At 40.8% G+C, this 20,928-nt stretch overlaps 1 protein-coding gene across 1 annotated transcript in view; it reads right to left on the bottom strand.

The window, feature by feature from the left end:
* FREM2 (FRAS1 related extracellular matrix protein 2) overlaps positions 1–20,928 on the bottom strand; it is a gene marked incomplete at its 5' end in the record, with an annotated part of 154,523 nt that overhangs the window by 7,000 nt on the left and 126,595 nt on the right. Inside the window, 8 exons of the mRNA XM_010835728.1 lie at positions 910–1,036; positions 2,313–2,447; positions 2,542–2,669; positions 4,177–4,281; positions 6,071–6,263; positions 15,094–15,425; positions 16,969–17,100; positions 19,483–19,786. Coding sequence (XP_010834030.1) covers positions 910–1,036; positions 2,313–2,447; positions 2,542–2,669; positions 4,177–4,281; positions 6,071–6,263; positions 15,094–15,425; positions 16,969–17,100; positions 19,483–19,786 — 1,456 coding nt within the window. The remainder of the gene's footprint in view (positions 1–909; positions 1,037–2,312; positions 2,448–2,541; positions 2,670–4,176; positions 4,282–6,070; positions 6,264–15,093; positions 15,426–16,968; positions 17,101–19,482; positions 19,787–20,928) is intronic.

Genomic DNA, 20,928 nt, shown 5'->3' with positions numbered 1-20,928 from the left:
CTCATGAGGTGGCCAAAGTACTGGAGTTTCAGCTTTAGCAGCATTCCTTCCAAAGAACACCCAGGACTGATCTCCTTTAGAATGGACTGGTTGGATCTCCTTGCAGTCCAAGGGACTCTCAAGAGTCTTCTCCAACACCACAGTTCAAAAGCATCAATTCTTTGGCATTCAGCTTAGTTAAGGGAAATCTCAGTTGGTAAAGAATATGCCTGCAAGGCAGGAGACCCCGATTTGATTCTTGGGTCAGGAAGATCCCCTGAAGACATGATAGGCTACCCACTCCAGTATTCGTGGGGTTCCCTGGTGGCTCAGGTGGTAAAGAATCCATCTGCAATGCGGGAGATCTGGGTTCGATCCCTGGGTTGTGAAGATCCCCTGGGGAAGGAAAAGGCTACCCACTCCAGTATTCTGGCCTGGAGAATTCCATAGACTGTATAGTCCATGAGGTTGCAAAGAGTAAGACATGACTGAGAGACTTTCACTTCACTAAGGGAAATAAAGGTTGATTTTCTGAGAATAAAATTCATCCTGTAACATATATCTGGATCCCTAGGTGGCTCAGTGGTAAAGAATCCACCTGCCAATGCAGGAGATGTAGGTTCGATCCTTGGGTCAGGAAGATCCCATGGAGAAGGAAATGCCAACCTACTCCAGTATTCTTGCCTGGAGAATCCCATGGACAAAGAAGCCTGGAAGGCTATAGTCTATGGGGTCGCAAAGCACATTAAATACATATCCAGTTTCAATGACCCCTCCCCCATCCCTGCCAAAATGATAAAGACCCAGTTACATTCTCAAAACCATAAAATAATTTGTAATTGTCCCCCTCAATCACAATCCCAATAAAGCAAAGGACAACAGACACAATGGCAAACAGACAGAGCAGGCCTCTCGTTTGTAAAGTGATACCTTCTGCAAAGGCAACGTCGCTCTCCTGCCCAAATCCCATGGATCCGTCAGACAGCCAGAGGCTCTTCTTGGAGAGGAGGTACATCTGGGTGTTCAAGCTAAACTCAGCCGCCACTGGGTCACTGACCTAAAACCAAGTGTAAAAGCCCTCTTATGTGTTGTTGATGGTTCTGGTGGTGCACAAACACATTATTTGCAGAAACACACATGCGCTGTACCCTGGCATAAAAAACACTAAACTCTGCACTGTGATCAGTGTTCATGTCCAACCAAACCGACTTAAGGAATTATGACACTGGCTTTGTCCTTCTTAAGAAGGCAAAATGGTCAACATTAAACCATTTTTTAAAACATTTTTTTGATGTGGGTCATTTTTAAAGTCTTCACTGAATTCATTACAATATTGCCTCTGTTTTTTATGTTCTGGTTTTTTTGGCTGCTAGGCATGTGGGATCTTAGCTTCCTGACCAGGGATCAAACCTGCATCCCCTGCATTGGAAGCTGAAGCCTTAACCACTGGACCACCAGGGAAGTTCCAGGGTTAAATCATTTTTTAAAATGGGACTAACTAGCATTGCTTGAGCTTATTTCCACTGATTTATTGGGATATATAAAGGATGTATATACATATCCTTTATATATATAAAGGATATATAAATTGGGATATATAAAGGATATGTATATGTATATCCTTTGTATATATATAAAGGATATACAAATATCACGGTCAGTGGAAGGCCAACATTTAGTGTAAGTTCTTGGGCAAAAGATTTTCTCATATTTCTTTTAATGCATATTGACGATTTGGTACTTTGAGGCGGCGTAAATGACAGGATATTCATTCTCCTCAATGATCAAGAGCAAGACAAAGAAGTGCAGAACTCTGGGGAAAAGTCTCAAATCTCCAAGGTAGCAGACTCCAGAGGAGACCAGATCACATAAGAAACAGTAACCCTTACAGACTCTTAAACTGTGGGTTTGATATACTGAACCAGTAAGGAATAAAGGGCAATTCTTTCCTCTTTCTTTCCCCTCTTGCTCCCTTCCTGCCTGACTTCCTTTTTTCTCAGCATGCAAGAATTGAAGTCACTGGGTGAGAATTTTTTTTTAACTGATAAAAGTAAACTATGCCTTTAACAAAGGGCTTCTACATGGGAAAAGGGACTTCCCTATAACTCAAACTGTAAAGAATCTGCCCACAATGAAGGAGACCAGGGTTTGATCCCTGGGTCTGGAAGATCCTCTGGAGAAGGGAATGGCAATTCACTCCAGTATTCTTGCCTGGAGAATCCCATGGACAGAGGAGCCTGGCAGGCTACAGTCCATGGGGTCGCAGAGTCAGACATGACTGAGCAACTAATACACACACGTACACAGGGGAAAAAGCATTCTATGAGACACACCTGTTGGAAGCGGATGTCAAGGTCAAAAGTGATAGGCTCTCTGGGGTTGCAGGTGACAGGCAGGCGGAATTCCTGATGGGATGGGGTGGTGCATGGCAGCAGTTTTACTGTGTAGGTCCCCGAGTAGTCACGGACCTTTAAGGAGCAGAGAGTTTGTGCTTTTCACTTAAAAATCTGAGGCGCAATCAAAGGAAGTAACAGAGATAAATGAAGAGTCTTAGTCACTTACTGCAAAGTCAGATACGAAGCTCCACTGCTGGACTGGCTGGTTATAGGTTGGTTCACTTCTTATGAGACGCAGGGAAAACGTTAGACCTGGATGATCGACTGACATGATCATTGAGCTTGTGAAGGATGCTAGAAAATTGCCAACAACAATAATGGTCTAGTGGTTAAAAGGATCATAACAGTTTAGAGTGTTCAAAGTGCCTTATGATACCTTATTTGCATGTATTCTTATAATAAGCCTACAAAGTTGGTATAATTATCCTCATTTCTCAGATAAAGAAACTGGACTAAGAGTGACTGTGTGACTCTCTCCGGATCACACAGCTGGCATATGTGCCTTCTCATTCCTAATGCAGTGCTTTTTCCACTCTATCATTCTGCCAAAAAATAATTGTACAGAAATGCTCAGATGGTTCAAGGCTACTTTCCAGGGAGGCACAGCAGTTCAATAAAGGCTGATGTGAATGCACTCATTGTGCACTGAAGCTATGAAGTGAACCTCAGTCTACTCGCATCTGGGTAGACAGATCCGGGAAAACCCAATTTATAAATGGAGTCTAATTTTAATTAGATTGCCTCAATCGTGTCTAAACAAAGACTCAGTTTATTAGAAAGGTAGACATGCAGAAGGACACTGTAAAGACCAGGAAATCCTCATTTTGCAAAACAGTCAGCTGCAATAAAGCTAAATGATTCTTTTTGGTTCTGTATTTCGGAACTCAGACTCACAAAATTACAGCAAACCATCTTTCTCTTCCTGTGTCTTCAGGCTTAGCCTCTCTTTTGTTTAGAGCTTGGATCCAGAAAAAGGAAGGACATAGAAGACAGTACGTGAACTATTTCCCCCTTCCAATCTGACATGAGTTGGCACACCAGTAAAATGTGCAAGCCAGTTTAGTAATGTGAAGTCGAATAAGAAGTTATTTCTGATGAAATGGAATTTTTAGAAAAGCTTAAACATGGGACATTAGTGACTGCCACATTATTGATATGTATAGCACAATCTGCCAAATTAGTAAAATTACGTAGCTAATACTGTAGAAAGTTAACATGTCTGAAACTAGGTATCATAGAGAAATGCTACTTCTGACACCATTATAACGGTCTCTTACAATACCTGGAAAAGAGCTGTGCTTGCTGAATAAATGGTCAAATTTCTGAACAATGCATTTAAAGTAGAGAATGGGAATGTTATAGCTATGCTCTCTATCTAAAGGAAAATTCCTCTTAATTAACTTGGTAGATTTTTCTTTTATTTCTTTTGTTTAATTAATTTATTTTTTTGGCCGTACCACGTGGCTTGTGATCTCTATTCCTTGACTAGGGATTGAACCTGGGCCACGGAAGTGAAAATGTTGGATCTTGACCACTAGGGAACTCCCGATAGAATTTTCATTTAAATTAACTTTAATCTTTTGGTATTTCCTCTAGAAGTCTACAGTGATGATTTTGTAGTTTATGAGACATATAGCTGAACAGTGATCAAGCCCTCATGTAGATACTCGCACATACACAATTCATTTGAAATTAAGGGCTTCAAAGCTCATAGGTAAGCATGTGGAAACACATGCAAATATGGAAAACCTATCTTCTTTTTTTGTCTGCAGAGTGGCTGTTTGTGGGTAATGGGGCTTACCAGGATGTGACAGCACAAACAAGCCATGGAACTGAGCCTCTGTCTTGAAGTTCACGACCAAACGCCCCTCTTCACCGATGCGCATGCTGGTTGGGTAGAGAGAACCTAGGATGGGACGATTCACAAGAGTGGAAATATTGGTGACCAGCAGCTCCAAACGTATGGAGTTTCTTCCAAAGCCAAATTCAGATTCATCTCATGTTTAAGTATTCTAGCCAAAGGGTATTATCAGAAAAATTCTAAGTGATCAGAGAGACAGAAGTATTCTTATTTTGTTCTGCTTTTCTAACAAGAAGAATTGTCTGGAAGGCAGGCAAAATAGAATTAGGTCATACGAGTGAGGTCCATATGAAATATATGGATTGACGACAATAGGCCAAAGTATTTTTGAAGCTTTGGTCTACATAAATTAAACTGTAAATGAGAGACAGAATGAACTGGTCAGACTTTGAAGATCTGCACATGTAGGTGGAAACAGGTTTTTGTTCTCCAGAATAATTCCAAATGTTATAGGCTTGATGAAAACTCCAAAGGCTTCCTAAGAAATTTAGCAAGTTGATCAAAGTTGGCTCCAGGTATAAGAAGGTAACCTGAGATTCTTATGTGGAAGCTGAGAACTGAGCGATGAATCTGCAGTAAGATTCACTTAAATATACATTTCTAAGGCAAGATATGGGATTAAAACATTTGCAGGGATCTAAAAGGTTTGTTCAGGGTGATCATATTACCTTTCACATAGCCTTAAGGTAATCTTAAAGCCAGTCCATTCTGAAGGAAATCAGCCCTGGGATTTCTTTGGAAGGAATGATGCTAAAGCTGAGACTCCAGTACTTTGGCCACCTCATGCGAAGAGTTGACTCATTGGAAAAGACTCTGATGCTGGGAGGGATTGGGGGCAAGAGGAGAAGGGGACGACAGAGGATGAGATGGCTGGATGGCATCACTGACTCGATGGACGTGAGTCTCAGTGAACTCCGGGAGTTGGTGATGGACAGGGAGGCCTGGCGTGCTGCGATTCATGGGGTCGCAGAGTCGGACATGACTGAGCGACTGAACTGAACTGAATCTCTTTAAGATAATAGATTTTGAGATTTTTGAGAAAATATCAACAGTATTTTCTCTCTGGCTCATAAAAGGTCATGATGGTCAGACATGCAAGGAACCAGAACAGCAGTATTTGCTTGAAAAGAAACAGCATTAATTCTACCAATGGAGTAATTTACTTTATGCTTATGGACTTTGAATTATGGTTCTGACACTGAGATTGAAACTAAGTTATTATTTGGGGCAAATGATTTTGGGGCCCAACAGTTAGTGGCTCACACCACCACTCTTCCAAGGCATTCAGCTTAAGTATTACAAAATAATAGAATTTTTAAACTGAAAGAATATTAGAAGTCTAGTCTATCTTTCATAAGAAGTTGAGTGCCAGAGATTAAGCAATATGTTTGAGATCACACAGCTAGTTAGCTGTAAACCCAGAAATAGAATCTGGGACACAATTTATACTAGGCTTTAAAACGCCTCTCTCACTTTCAGAAACAAAAATGTGGAAGTTTTTCTCTGAATTCTTTCTTTTCTTTCAATTGGAACTTCCTCCATCCATTATCTAAAATCTAGAGGGAGAGATAGATTGTGTTGAGTACCGCATGAGCGATTAATTACCTTAAATGGACATTATATTTAATAGTCACAAATGCAAAAATTTAAGGCATTGATATAATTTAGTTAAAATAGATTTTTCCATGACAAAATGAAATTATTTTAAAGTATGAACAATAACAGTAAAATTATTGAAAGTTGCTTCTCTTATTTTTAGCTGCGGTAAAAATGTCACTTAAGTCATTCATACAGGTAAGAAAAATGTTAATTTTCCAAGTTTCTGTTAACTCACCTTGGAGTTCAGCTTCTGGGGGGCTGCCAATTCCATCGGTCCACAAGATGGCAGTGTCATACACGAATGTCAGACGGAGTTCGGACTTCAAGTCAAAATGCTGCCAGCCTCCAACCCCAGCCGGGGAGTGGAACACATAGGAGACGTACAGAGGGACTCGGAGAGTCACGTAGGACTGCACGAGGTTTAGGACCTAAAACAATACAATTATGTCTATCAGCACCATCTGGGGTTAATTAAACACACTTAATTTTGTACAAGCCATTTTCTCCTTTCACTTACCTAAAGATTTTGAGTTAATCATGGAGGAAAAGAAATGAGAGCATTGACAACACTACTGCCCCCTCACTTAATTTTGGATTGGGGTCATGGAGGATAAATAATTATGTACTGAGCGCCTACCACTGACATTGTGTTGGGTTCCCAAATAAAGCTACTCAATATTTTCATTCTCTCCCATAATTGTATTTATAGGTATGTGTGAATGACTGAATGAATGGATAGAGGGGTGAAGGATAGAGACAGGAGAGTTAAGACTGAAAGAAATAAAGCAAATTTCCCAACAGAAATTTCCCACGTCCTCCTGGAGTAGCCCTGCCAGTAACAGATACCAGTCTTTGGCCCATGCTTGTTCTACTCTTTCACACTTGATTATATTCCAAAGCTGAGCGTTGTCTTATGATCACCTACCAAAGGTTATCATCCTTAATTCTCAGAATAGCCCTGAAGAATAGCAGGGCAAAGACAACTATCTTCTTCTTATACATGAGGAAATGGGCTTAGGTCAGATCATACTGCTCACAAGTTTGAGTCAGGTTTTCTGATATATCTATTTCTCCTTCTATGTTGAGCTGGCAATAGGAATCACACATGTGAGCTACTGAATAATTAAAAACATGATAAACTCTCATTTATCATGTTTTCATGGAGTTAAAAGTAAACTCCTCAAATCACAAAATGACCACCTGAATCACGAACAAAAATATATCAAATGAAAACCATCTGGGGCTTCCCTCATGGTAAAGAATCCCCCTGCCAATGCAGGGACACAGGTTCGATCCCTGATCCAGAAAGAAAAGATCCCACGTGCGGTGGAGTAACTAGGCCCGTGCACCACAACTATGGAGCCTGTGCCCTACAGTCTGTGCTTCACAACAAGAAAAGCCACCTCAACGAGAAGCCCTTGCATTGTAACTAAAGAAAGCCTGACCAGGAACCAAGACCAAGCACAATCAAAAATAAATAAAAGAAAACCATCCACCAAGCTGTGGATTATTTGATTCTCAGCTGTGTAGTAGCTAATACTCCCCATTATCTTCTAATGTAGCCAGCAGAAGAGGGGCTTTATGTCGAGGTCTTTTAAGATAAAGGGAACCCTTTTACACTGTTGGTGGGAATGCAAACTAGTACAGCCACTATGGAGAACAGTGTGGAGATTCCTTAAAAAACTGGAAATAGAACTGCCTTATGATCCAGCAACCCCACTGCTGGGCATACACACTGAGGAAACCAGAAGGGAAAGAGACACGTGTACCCCAATGTTCATCGCAGCACTGTTTATAATAGCCAGGACATGGAAGCAACCTAGATGTCCATCAGCAGATGAATGGATAAGAAAGCTGTGGTACATATACACAATGGAGTATTACTCAGCCATTAAAAAGAATACATTTGAATCAGTTCTAATGAGGTGGATGAAACTGGAGCCTATTATACAGAGTGAAGTAAGCCAGAAGGAAAAACATAAATACAGTATACTAACACATATATATGGAATTTAGAAAGATGGTAACAATAACCCGGTGTACGAGACAGCAAAAGAGACACTGACGTATAGAACAGTCTTATGGACACTGTGGGAGAGGGAGAGGGTGGGAAGATTTGGGAGAATGGCAATGAAACATGTAAAATATCATGTAGGAAACGAGTTGCCAGTCCAGGTTCGATGCATGATGCTGGATGCTTGGGGCTGGTGCACTGGGACGGCCCAGAGGGATGGTATGGGGAGGGAGGAGGGAGGAGGGTTCGGGATGGGGAACACATGTATACCTGTGGCGGATTCATTTTGATATTTGGCAAAACTAACACAATTATGTAAAGTTTAAAAATAAAATAAAATTAGAGAGAAAAAAAAAAAAAAAAAGATAGCATTTTCTAGGACTTGCTATTCTTGCAGTCATTGAGAAATTGATCTTGAAGTGCAGTTTTAACACCCTGACAGTGTAATGGAGAGTGATTGCTAATCCATATGCCACGAGTAATTAAGATGACTCTTTTATCCTGTGATTTTAATAAACACTCATTAAAAAATAGGCTGCAGACATGGATTCCCAATTAAACTAAAAGAATAATTTTGCCTACATTACACACTATCCATCAAATGTTACCAAGTGTGCTATTTTGGAGAAAACTAACATTGATGTCCTAGGGACAAGTTACTTGGTGTACAGCTCCCTTACTATTTCTTCTTGATTTCATTTGATTTCACTGGTAAACTAGAGTTTAATTGTTCCTGGATGTGGAATCAGCATCTTATTGCATCTTCTTCTTAGCTTAGAATCTCTGTCTAAAGGAATTGGAACCTAAATGGAACTAGGTAGATCATTCAGGTCATTTACCTGTTCATTCCTATAAAAATGAAGAATGCAATGCATTCATTTAACTTCTAAATATCATGTGAATGAGCAGTTAATTTTCTTAATCCAGTACATCAAACATACATTTTAATATGCCATCAATAAACATAATTTTAATGTAATATTTTAAATTATTATTATTATTTTTGTGTCAAGTCTTTGAAACCTGGTATGAATTTTACATGCACAGCACATCCCATTTTGGACTAACCCCATTCTGAATGCTCAGTGGCTACACATGGCTAATGACTGCCATATTGGACAGCACAGATTAGACTCTTCTACCTGAGGTCTTTTAATTAGAGCACACATTGAAAACAACAATCATTTAAAAATATTTGACAGTCATGTATCAATAGTCATGATACTCTATGTGGGATACGTGATAGCCATGATATTCTGTGTGGGATATGTGACTTGTGCTTATGTCAAAGGAAACTGAGCCAGAGTTGTTAGAATCTTACTTGAGGATTTCCCACTGGTTGAGATTTTTTTTCTGTTGCTGCTTTTGTTGACAGACACATGTCTATATCATCAAGATGGTGGTGTGTGTGAATGTGTAAGAACAGCTCATAGATCTCAATAGCTTGAAGTCTCAATAAAGTGTGTACTTAGCTACTCAGTGGAGGACATTGTTTGAACAAGTCAGAACTCTTAGCCAAGGTCTCTTGAGTAATAGCAGTCTACACATCCAGGAACACTTGGACGGAGATCTTGGCATCTGTCCCATTAGACGCCTTTCTGAACAACTGTGGTATCAGAGATGAATGAGGGACCTTGAAACAAGGAGGAGTCAATACTAGTCCACAAATTCTTTAGGACAACTCTGTAGGACATTACAATAGTAGAATCAGAAATAATCTAAATGACCAATAATAGAAGAATGGTTAAATAATTATGATGGCATGCCAACAAGGTGAAAGATCAAGTTCAGTTCAGTTCAGTCGCTCAGTCGTGTCTGACTCTTTGTGACCCCATGAACCGCAGCACGCCAGGCCTCCCTGTCCATCACCAACTCCCAGAGTCCACCCAAACTCATGTCCATTGAGTCGGTGATGCCATCCAACCATCTCATCCTCTGTCATCTCTTCTCCTCCCGCCCTCAATCTTTTCCAGCATCAGGGTCTTTTCCAATGAGTCAGCGCTTCACATCAGGTGGCCAAAGTATTGGAGTTTCAACTTCAACTTCAGTCCTTCCAGTGAACACCCAGGACTGATCTCCTTTAGGATGGACTGGTTGGATCTTCTTGCAGTCCAAGGGACTCTCAAGAGTCTTCTCCAACACCACAGTTCAAAAGCATCAATTCTTTGGTGCTCAGCTTTCTTTATAGTCCAAGTCTCACATCCATACGTGACCACTGGAAAAACTGTGGCCTTGACTAGACGGACCTTTGTTGACAAAGTAATGTCTCTGCTTTTTAATATGAAAGATCAAGTAGTAACCAAAAATCATGTTTATGAAGGACTCCCTTGGTGATCTGGTAGTTAAGAATCGGCCTGCCAATGCAAGTGACACGGGTTCAATTTCTGGTTCAGGAAGATTCCACATGCCACAGGGCAGCTAAGCCCACGCACCACAACTACTGAGCCTGTGCACCCTAGAGCCTGTGCTCTGCAACAACAGAAGCCACTGCAGTGAGAAGCCCACACACTGCAACTAGAGAGTAGCCCCCATTCGCTGCAACAAGAGAAAGCCTGTGCGCCGCAACGAAGACCCAGTGCAGCTGAAAATACACAAATAAACATAAGGGCTTCCCTGGGGACTCAGTAAAGAATCTGCCTGCCAATGCAGGAGACAGGAGTTCGATCCCTGGTCCAGAAAGACCCCACATGCTGTGGAGCAACTAAGCCAGCGTGCCACAACTACTGCGGCCTGCACGCTCCGGAGCCTGTGCTCCGCAGCGATGGAGGAGCCCTGCTCGCTGCAACTAGAGAAAAGCCCGCACAGCGACAACAACCCGGAACAGCCAATAAGTAAGTAAAATCTAAAACCATAGAAAAAATCATGTCTGGGACGAATTTTCCTTGTCAAGGAGGAAAAGGATTATAATATGTTAAATTAAAAAGCCATAACCAAAGAGTATAAATAATATGCCGTTACTATTAAAAATGCATATACATATTGAAAAGAGACTAGAAAATATGCCTGTGTACAGTGATTGTGGATAAGGAGTGAGTTCTTTTGTAAACTTTTGGTTTCCCAGCTTTCCATAGAACTATCATTACTTTCACTAACAAAAAAACCTACATCACTAAACATATTGACAAGCTTGACAACATAGGAAGCAATGTACTTCATGAAATTTATACATTTTGGATTCTTCTTGCTATTTCTTGCAAAATGATTTAGAGTGGCTTACAATTTTTTTTTTAAGAGTAAATTGGTGTGCTAAGTGGAAAATAATGGGATGGAAAGAGATGACTTCTAAAGTAGATTCTAGCCTCAGGGGTGTATGTTTCTAAATCAAACAGTTTTTTTTTTTTAAAGGAAAATTATTCCACTGATCAAAACAACTAAGAAAAAACATGCATACTTTTCCAGAATTATATTATGTCTTTTCATGAGTAAACTGCCATTTCATGTGATTGAAGTTGAATTTCTGCAACTTGTTCATTCTCCTTGAATAATGTTATCTGTTGCTAATAAGGTGAGAGTTAAACCTCTGACCTTTCAATACTGCTGACCAGGCTGTGAAAGGTGGAATGAACTGAGATCTTTTACTCTTAAGAGAAGTCGTTTACAAGAGAAAGTCTCCAAAAGAATCCAACAGTTTAAAAATTTAGTTCAACTTTAATGACTATTTTGCATCACTAGTGTTTTTCATTGTTTCATTGTTTCACCCAAACAATTTAAAAGTTTATTCATAAACGAGGTCACACAAAACGATGGAGCAGAATAATTTTCAATTTATCTCTATTTCTCTCTTCCTGCTGAATCTGCTTTTACATTTTAGAAACTAACTATTAAGAGGGATTTTAGCGTTGACTATCATTAGAGAAATTCCAAATTTCTTTTTGTTGGAAAGTAAATTGTTAACTTTTATAAGAGTGAGTATTTAACTCCTGTAACTCGACTTGGAGGGAGTTTAACGTCTGTGTTTGATGTCCTCACCGGGTACCCATACAGACCCTGGCACAGAGTAGGTGCTTATTCAATATTTCTTTAATGAATAAGTGGGCAATAAATTAGATAGAAAAAGCAGAACCAGTCTTGTGTGCGTGTGTGCTCAGCTGTGTCTGACTTTTTGCAACCCTTTATATTGTAGCCTGCTAGGCTCCTCTGTCCATTGGATTTTTCAGGCAAGAATACTGGTGTGGGTTGCCATAACTTACTCCAGTTGATCTTCCTGACCCAGCGACTGAACCCACATCTCCTGCATTGCAGGCGGATTTTTTTTTACTGTTGAGCCACAATGAATAAGACAGAAAAAGCAGAACAAGTCTTAATATTAGCTAAAACTAGTTGTAATCAAACTGAATAAAACTTAATAAAACTTCATTTGCTGTTAACAGAGAACTATCTTGGATATTTCATGTGATTCTTTCAGTTTGGCAACTCTGTCTTGTAAGTTAAATAACTTGAAGCTGGGAGGTTAGACAAGCCAGAAACCTTTAAAAGTGTGCTACAAAACAGCTTTTTAGTCACAGAGAAAAATGCAGAGACCTGGCAATATTTCCAGGCAGTAGCTCTTGCTACTAAGAACATGAAAGATAAAAATCGGTCCTTCATCATGTTGTTCTTGGCAGAAGCAATTACCACTTAGTAAAATTGGTTTGCATAGTGATTACCTTGATCTAAGTTGGCAAGTCTAGAAGAGGACTAGAAGGAGCAAGGTACATCTATTTGCTGCTTGGCCAGGGAGATGCGGTATTGGCAGAAGACAAACAGACCCGGGCTTATTTCTGTTCTTGTATAAGGAACAGAGAACAAAGTTTATTTGTCTTTCTTGCAATTTCATCTGTGACCATAACCATTCCTCATGTTCACCCAACTAAATGACACTGAACTCACTCAAATAAATGTCCAGATAAGTATCATGATGTGGTTAAGAGCAGAGGCTTACAAACAAATTGAATTGGGATGAGTTATTTGAATTCTCTTTGCTTCAGCATCTCCAAAAAGGGAAAAAAAATCATATTTGTCTCATAGTGTTTTTGTGAGGGCAGATTTAGTGGAAAAACGTAAGGTACTTAGACATGATGACAGGTATATAGTAAGCATTAAACAGATGTTAGCTATACTATTATTGGCTTCCCTGATGGCTCAGTTGGTAAAGAATCCGCCTACAATGCAGGAGATGCAAGGTCGATCCATGGCTTAGGAAGATCCTGGAGTACAAAATGACAACCCACTCCGGTATTCTTGCTGGGAAAATCCCATGAACAGAGGAGCCTGGCGGGCTACACTCCATGGCGTCCCAAAGAGTCGGACACAACTGACGTGACTGAGCCAGGGTAACTGCAGGCTTTTCAGGAGGGAAGCCTGTCTGGATTGCATGCATAAAAGATAGAAAAGTACTGCCATTTTGCAGAGAAGATAGAAAACATTCTTGAGACTAAAAAGTGACCATAGACTCGATAAGATCTACAGAGAAGCTCCATGGTACGAAAAGCTTTTTAAAAAACAAGAACCAGAACAACAATGGAATCCTATTACTATGTCCCACTGTGTTTATGCCAGTAGAGCCCATGACTCTGGCAAGATCCTGAGAGAAGAGCATCCAGACAGAACACAGGAATGATTTAATAATGCATCAAAAACAGGCTCTGTAAGGAACAATCAAAAGACTGGAGATACTTGTCCTCTAAAGAAAAAGGCTGATGTAGATGTGTCAACGTGAGTCTTTATTCTGGGGATAGGACTTTGTTTCTTTCATGTTTCTTCCAGGTGGCAAAGAGCGACTTGAAGAGATAACACTTATGAGGGTTTAAGTAACCTGCCCAAGAAGACGGAGCTAGAAAATGTCAGAGCCAACTTTAGGTCTGCATTTGCTAAATATCAATATGCAGGCTCTTTACACCCTTCTATACTGTCTTCCTGTTGGTGTTCTTACTTGGGATTTTTAGTAATTCAAGCAAGTTTCTGGGCATTTGTTGCTTTTAGAGGATGTAGAGATAAAGTCTCACATCCTTGGAGTCCAATAGATCCCAGACATAAAATACATGGCCATTCGACATCAACGCCAGCAGAACTGCTCCAGGTTTACAGCTTTGTTCTGGGGGTAAACCCACAGTTATGATCTACATTCCCCTTACTACTAGTTTTCTTATATTTTAACATCACAGGAATATAGCACAGAAAGAAATATAGACTCATGGTTAAATTTTGAAAGACAAGATTATTCTGGATACCATTTGACACTTTAATGTATGCATGTGTGCTAAGCCTGCTAGGCTCCTTTGTCCATGGGATTCTTCAGTCAAGAATACTGGAGTGGGTTGCTGTGCCTCTTCCAGGGGATCTTCCCGACCCAGGGATCGAACCCACATTTCTTACATCTACTGCATTAGCAGGCAGGGTCTTTACCACTAGCGCCACCTGGGAAGCCCTAGTTTAATGTATAAGCCTACTTATATAAACTTTTGTTCAGCCCGGTAGGACGGAGCAAGAGTTTTAATTAAAATACTCATTTCAAATCTAAGCTACACCCTATATATTTTAGATTCTCTGTTATAACTGCTAATGAAGACCTTGCTTCACCACCATTTTAATAACAACTTTGCTGCTGATGGTGGTGGTGATGGGGGGTGGAGTGTGTGTATGTGTGTCTATTTTTATGTATAAATGTCTGCCTGTGTAGTATGAAGAGGAATAAGTAATTGTAGAGTAGAAATAACAGTAAGCTTTAAATGAAAATACTTTTGACTATGTTAGTGATGGACTATGTTAGTGATGAACCAGATAAGGAAGAAAAGGGGAGAAAACTAGAAAGATAAAGAAGGCACAATGGAGGTAGAAGGAGAGAAAGATAGACGGTAGGTAAAGAAGAAAGTAAGGAGGGAGAAAAACTGGACTGACTTTGAGGACTAAATCCTTACTTTAGATGGTTCATGATACATCCCAGGCATCTGGAACACAACACAAAAAATGCAAATGTATACTTTGAAGAGAAATTAGTATTTGCAGTTTTATAATATCAGAGTAGATTTGGAGCTTACAGCATAGTTATATGGTGTCCTTTCAATCCAAAGATAATGCTACTGACCCATTGCTTAAAAAAAGACATAGATTTCTAGAAATAGACATGGATTTTTATAGCACTCGTGCCAATCACCTACTCTTTCTTGTGCCCAGTAACCTCCATCACCAAGATGGAAAACAGAAGCTGGGACTTCTGTCCAACCGGTTTGTCCAGTGACCAAAGCTCAGATGTTAAATGTCCATACCTGTCCATCGGTTCCAATGGTCCCTCCACAGTCAGTGAGCAGCTCGGACATGTCGTAGTAGCTAACAAACTCCCATAAGCAGGCCTCTAGGTTCAGGTTTCGGTAGAAGCGTAAGGTATTGGAGCCTCTGATAGATGAGCTGTACTGGTAAGGATAAGTCTCTCCAATTATTTCTGGATTTTTGGTAGCATCAGTCAAGAAACCGTGGTGGGTCTTTACTTCGGTGTAATCCAAGAGGTTGGAGCACTTGTGGTTTCCAACACGGGTACCATCAGGGCTGAGTGTGAGCTCAAAGTTGGAAAGCTCTTTGGTAGAGATTACAGGGAGCATGCCTACAAGGAATTGTGATAATCACTGTTACCATTTTCACCAACAGCAAAGGGCTTTGAACACTCGCTTTATAATCTCTTTATCTCTTGAAAAGCTAAGTGAGCAGTGACAGTTCAGATGGTAAAGAATTGCCTGCAATGCAGGAAACCAGGGTTCAGTCCCTGGGTTGGGAAGATCCCCTGGAGAAGGCAGTGGCACCCCACTCCAGTATTCTTGCCTGGAAAATCCCATGGACAGAGGAGCCTGGTGGGCTGCAGTCCATGGGGTCGCTAAGAGTCGGACATGACTGAGCGACTTCACTTTCACTTTTCACTTTCATGTATTGGAGAAGGAAATGGCAACCCACTCCAGTGTTCTTGCCTGGAGAATCCCGGGGATGGAGGAGCCTGGTGGGCTGCCATCTATGGGGTCGCACAGAGTTGGACATGACTGAAGTGACTTAGCAGCAGCAGATATATATAATATTGCCTAATATTGCCTAAAGCTTCCTGTCCATTAGCTACTTAAACTATAACTAATGTACCAACTAATAGAATTAATGTTTATATACTTTAGATATAAAGTGAATTAAGAGGAATAGAATATGAAACTGTCTTCTGTACATTGGGAAATGTTCCTAAAGTGTGGATAAAGTTACTGACTCAGAAATTCTGGCTGCACTTCGCTATCCAGAGAAAATGAACACAGAATTTAACATTGTTAGGGGTATTTTTATCTTATTTTAATGCCTAAGAAATGTCTTAGTTGTTGCAATAAATATTGGCAGAGATTTATGAGATTCTTGCTATGAAAAAGCAAATAGATGTTGAAGGCAGGGACTGAGATATCATGTGCTTTAATGTAAGTCTAAGTTCAAGAGTTTTGAAGGCACACTATGCCATTTTGTAAAACCACATCAACCAAAGCTTTGTTTCATTGTGTTGTGACATGTATGACACTTACCTAATTTTAAACACTGAAATTGTCAGAAAAAATAAAACTGGGCAGACAGATAGCAAAATACACTCAAAAGAAGCAAGACTTGAAACTTAATGTAAACTGAGCATTTATTGTACACTTGGTTATTCAGAAAACAGGCAGACCTCAGAGATACCACAGGTTTGGTTCTAGATCACCGCAATAAAGTGAATATAAAAATGAAGTGAGTTCCATGAATTTTTTTGTTTCCCAGCGCAACTATACTGTAAAGTGTGTAATAGCGTCACGTCTAAAACACAATGGACCCACCTTCACTGAAAAATATTTTATTGTTGAAAAATGCTAACCATCACCCGAGCTTTCAGTGAATCAAAATCTTTATGCTGGCAGAGGGTTTGAAATATCGAGAGAATTACCAAAATGTGGCACAGAGATGTGAAGCAAGCAGAATGCTGTTGGGAAAACAGTGCCAACATTGCTGGAAGCAGGGTTGCCACCCACCTTCAACTTGTAAAAACCGGAGTATCTGTGAAGTGCAATGAAATGAGCTCTGCCTGTATTCAGTAAAATAAACCAGGGAAAGAGAAACCCAAGCCATCTCCACGCTTTGCTTACGCAGTCACCTACCGTCTGTGTGGGGCATTGTAACGGTGAGCTTGATGAGGTTCGTGTACTCTGAGTCCTCGGGGCCCGTGTAGCGCAGTTTAGCTGAGAAGGGCTCTGCTCCCACTATCCCTGGCACTCGGGGCTGGCAAAGACCTAAGGCACAGTGAAGACACTTATGCTAAAAGAAGATAACGGTTGACACCTAAAGTATATACGTTTTTAACAGGCACTATTATTTTTCTCTACTTTAAAATTCTCTGTGGACCACGGCATTGCTGAGAGTAGATACTATGAGGAATCAAAAGACCATTGTGTGACAAGTAATTCCAGCAGACAGTCCAATGGCTACTTCTTAAGACTTGGAGTATCTTCTAAAGTTTGAGAAAAAATAGTTATTGTTCAATGTGATTTAATATATGCTGTACATCATCGGTTATGGTCATATTCACAAGATCATTTTACTATAAACAGGTACAGTAAAAATGACTGAGAAACAATAGGAGAAAAGTGTCAGTTCAGTTACTCAGTTGTGTCCGACTCTGTGACCCCATGAACTGTGGCACGCCAGGCTTCCCTGTCCATCACCAACTCCCGGAGCTTGCTCAAACTCATATCTATCGAGTTGATGATACCATCCAACCATCTCATCCTCTGTCATCCCCTTCTCCTGCCCTCAATCTTTCCCAGCATCAGGGTCTTTTCCAACGAGTCAGTTCTTCGCATCAGGTGGCCAAAGTATTGGCGTTTCAGCTTCAGCGTCAGTCCTTCCAATGAATATTCAGGACTGATTTCCTTTAGGATGGACTGGTTGGATCTCCTTGCAGTCCAGGGGATTCTCAAGAGTCTTCTCCAACACCACAGTTCAAAAGGTATTTATGAGAATGTCAACAAAATCAGAATCAGGCCCTAGCATCAGGCATGTCTGTTTTATTAATAAAGGGTGATTAAAGTCATTGTTTAATTTTTTTGGCATCAACACAATACTTTGGCTTTAAAAGAAACTTAAAAATCATACATTTTAATCCTGATAAAAGAACATGTTTACTACACTGTTTATTAATATATATTGACCCTGAATATATAAGGGTGGGAGATGGTCCATATAACCTTTCTTGCTACAACAAACATACTTCTGAAGAATTGTATACAAATGGAATTTTTAGAAATAGAATCTTATAAAAAGAATTATTTTTAAACTCTAGGTTAAAAATTGTGCAGAGTAGAGGGTTAGTTTATGAAGTGGATTTCCTGTCTTTTCAATGTTGTCTCCAGCCACATCTATTTCCCACCCCCACTGTGTCTGGGCTCCAGTCCTGCCTCATCATCAGTTACAGTCAAATTCACAGGATCATTTTAATGTAAACAGACATAGTAAAAATTATTGAGAAACAACAGGGAAAAAGTAACTGTGGTTTAACTAAATGAATGAGATTGTTATCCTAGAATTAAATACTTGACTAGTCATAAAATATACATTATTTATAATAAAATAAAGTTAAAAATGTACTCATTTTAGAAATGAAAACTAGAATCAGAGAATCTTAAAGAGACCAAAATACATAGTTTTCTCTCTATATATGGTTTCTTACAGTATGTACTTCCCTTATTAACTCCCTTGTAATATAAAGTATAGACACTCTTGCATACCTCTGTTCTTGGACTGTCCTTCCCCTCCTGCCCCAGCAAGCTCCTGCTCATCCAGCACCCAGCTGGGAGTGCCCTGGCTTCGCACCTTCACATGAGCCACGCTGCCCAGATCCGACCCGCGTGTACTATCTGCTTCATCTGATCACCCCCCTCTCCCCTACATGCTGCCTTATTTCTCTGCTTGCAGTTCCCAGAATACTCTAGGTTTCCTCATGCATCTATGAGTCATTGCTTATGACTTTCCCCCACTCCTGTTTTCAAAATTCAGCTTAAGCATCTCCTCTTTGATGAAACCTCTCATGATCCATTCAGATTAGAACTCATCATGATGACTTCTGCATTTCTGAGCCCTGGCCAGACTAAAATGTGTCTGTCTTCAACTTGAGTGTGAAGGAAGGGCAGGAATATGGGAGGGCAGGAATCCTGCCTTATTTTTCATATTCCAGCAAAATTGTAACATTTGTGTGGTGATTGAAAAATGAACAATGAGTACATACTTGTTTTCTAATGTCTATTTTTGTGAAAATAGATTATCATTTTAAAATACCTATCATTTTAAGAGCAGCAATGGCTCAGATGGTAAAGAATCCTCCTGCAATGCAGGAAACCAGGGTTTGATTCCTGGGTTGGGAAGATCCCCTGGAGAAGGGAATGGTAACCTGCTCCAATATTCTTGCTTGGAAAATCCCATGGACAGAGGAACCTGGTGGGCTACGGTCCAGGGTTGCAAAGAGTCAGACACAACTGAGTGACTAACACTTTCACTTTATCATTTGAAATTACCAACGTATCACAGAATACATGGGGCATTTGGAGGAATGAAAATAACTAGAAATTAGACATATATAACATTCCTCGGTATTCCAGCAAACATGATGTGAACACTACCTTCTTCTCTGCCGATGGTCACAATAGGACTCATCAGCTCCAAGCCTTCACTGCCGTCAGCATTCACAGCTCGAGCTGCACACTGCACTCTGGAGCCAGGCTGGAAGTATATGGAGTCTAAAGTGATCATCTTGGACGAAGTGAAAAAGGTGTCAAAGTCCACTTCTCTCATGGGGCTGGTCACGCCGTCGGGGCCCGCGGGGGCGCTGATCAGCCATCGGTACCGGGTCAAAGTGTCATTGATGTTCTCACTTGCACAAATAGAGCCTGTTTTTTCATAGTCTGGATATTTAGGGTTGCAAGCCTATGGGAAACAAATAACTATGTTAGGGCCACAGGATAGAACAAGGTGGAAATTATTCCTCTTAAATTCTCTCTACTTTAGTATCTTTGGTGCTATTTTTTTTTCCCCCCGAAGTCAACAATGCTATTCATGCAACTTTCAAATTCCTATTCCTAGCCATGCTAGCTTTCAGGAACTCTGATCTTGCATTTCAAACAGCTTATGGGGCTTTTCCACCTTTAACTTGGTAACTTGAGTAAAAGTGACACTCATTTCATCATCTCTCGCATCCTTAGAGTTGTCGGATCATCCCTGTTCTTTCTCGCTCCCTCACTTTCCTCTTTTTATTTTGTCCCCCATGTCCAGTGGGTGAGTGAACTTGGTTGATTCTTTTTGTGCACTGTCTCGTAAGTTGGTCCCTTCTTCCCATTCCCAGCATCACCTTTCTATCTAATTCAGAGCCTTTCTAGTCAGGGGACCATTGCTGCCATGGTAACACTTCAATACAACCCCTCTGCTCATGTCATTCTTCTGGGCAAGAGCTCCCTGCTGCTGCTGCTGCTGCTAAGTCCCTTCAGTCGTGTTTGACTCTGTGCGACCCCATGGACTGCAGCCTACCAGACTCCTCTGTCTATGGGATTCTCCAGGCAAGAATACTGGAATGGGTTGCCACTTCCTTCTCCAGGGCATCTTCCCAACCCAGGGATCAAACCCTTATCTCCTGCATTGCAGGCAAATTCTTTACTGTCTCAGCCACCAGGGAAGCCTGATACATACACTGCTGCTGCTGCTGCTAAGTCGCTTGAGTCGTGTCCAACTCTGTGCGACCCCATAGATGGCAGCTCAACAGCCTCCCCCGTCCCTGGGATTCTCCAGGCAAGAACACTGGAGCGGGTTGCTATTTCCTTCTCCAATGCATGAAAGTGAAAAATGAAAGTGACGTCGCTTAGTCGTGTCCAACTCTCAGTGACCCCATGGACTGCAGCCTTCCAGGCTCCTCCGTCCGTGGGATTTTCCAGGCAGGAGTACTGAAGTGGGGTGCCAGTGCCTTCTCCGATACATACACTACCATGTATAAAATAGCTAGCTAGTGGGAAGCTGCTGTAGAGTGCAGGGAGCTCAGCTCAGGGCCCTGTGATGACTTACAGAGGTGGGAGGGAGGC

Source organism: Bison bison, unplaced genomic scaffold (assembly GCF_000754665.1).
Source record: "Bison bison bison isolate TAMUID 2011002044 unplaced genomic scaffold, Bison_UMD1.0 scf7180017864048, whole genome shotgun sequence".
NCBI classification, from domain to species: Eukaryota; Metazoa; Chordata; class Mammalia; order Artiodactyla; family Bovidae; genus Bison; species Bison bison.
The sequence above is the reverse complement of the archived record's forward strand: the minus strand, read 5'-3'. Positions and strand labels throughout refer to the sequence as shown.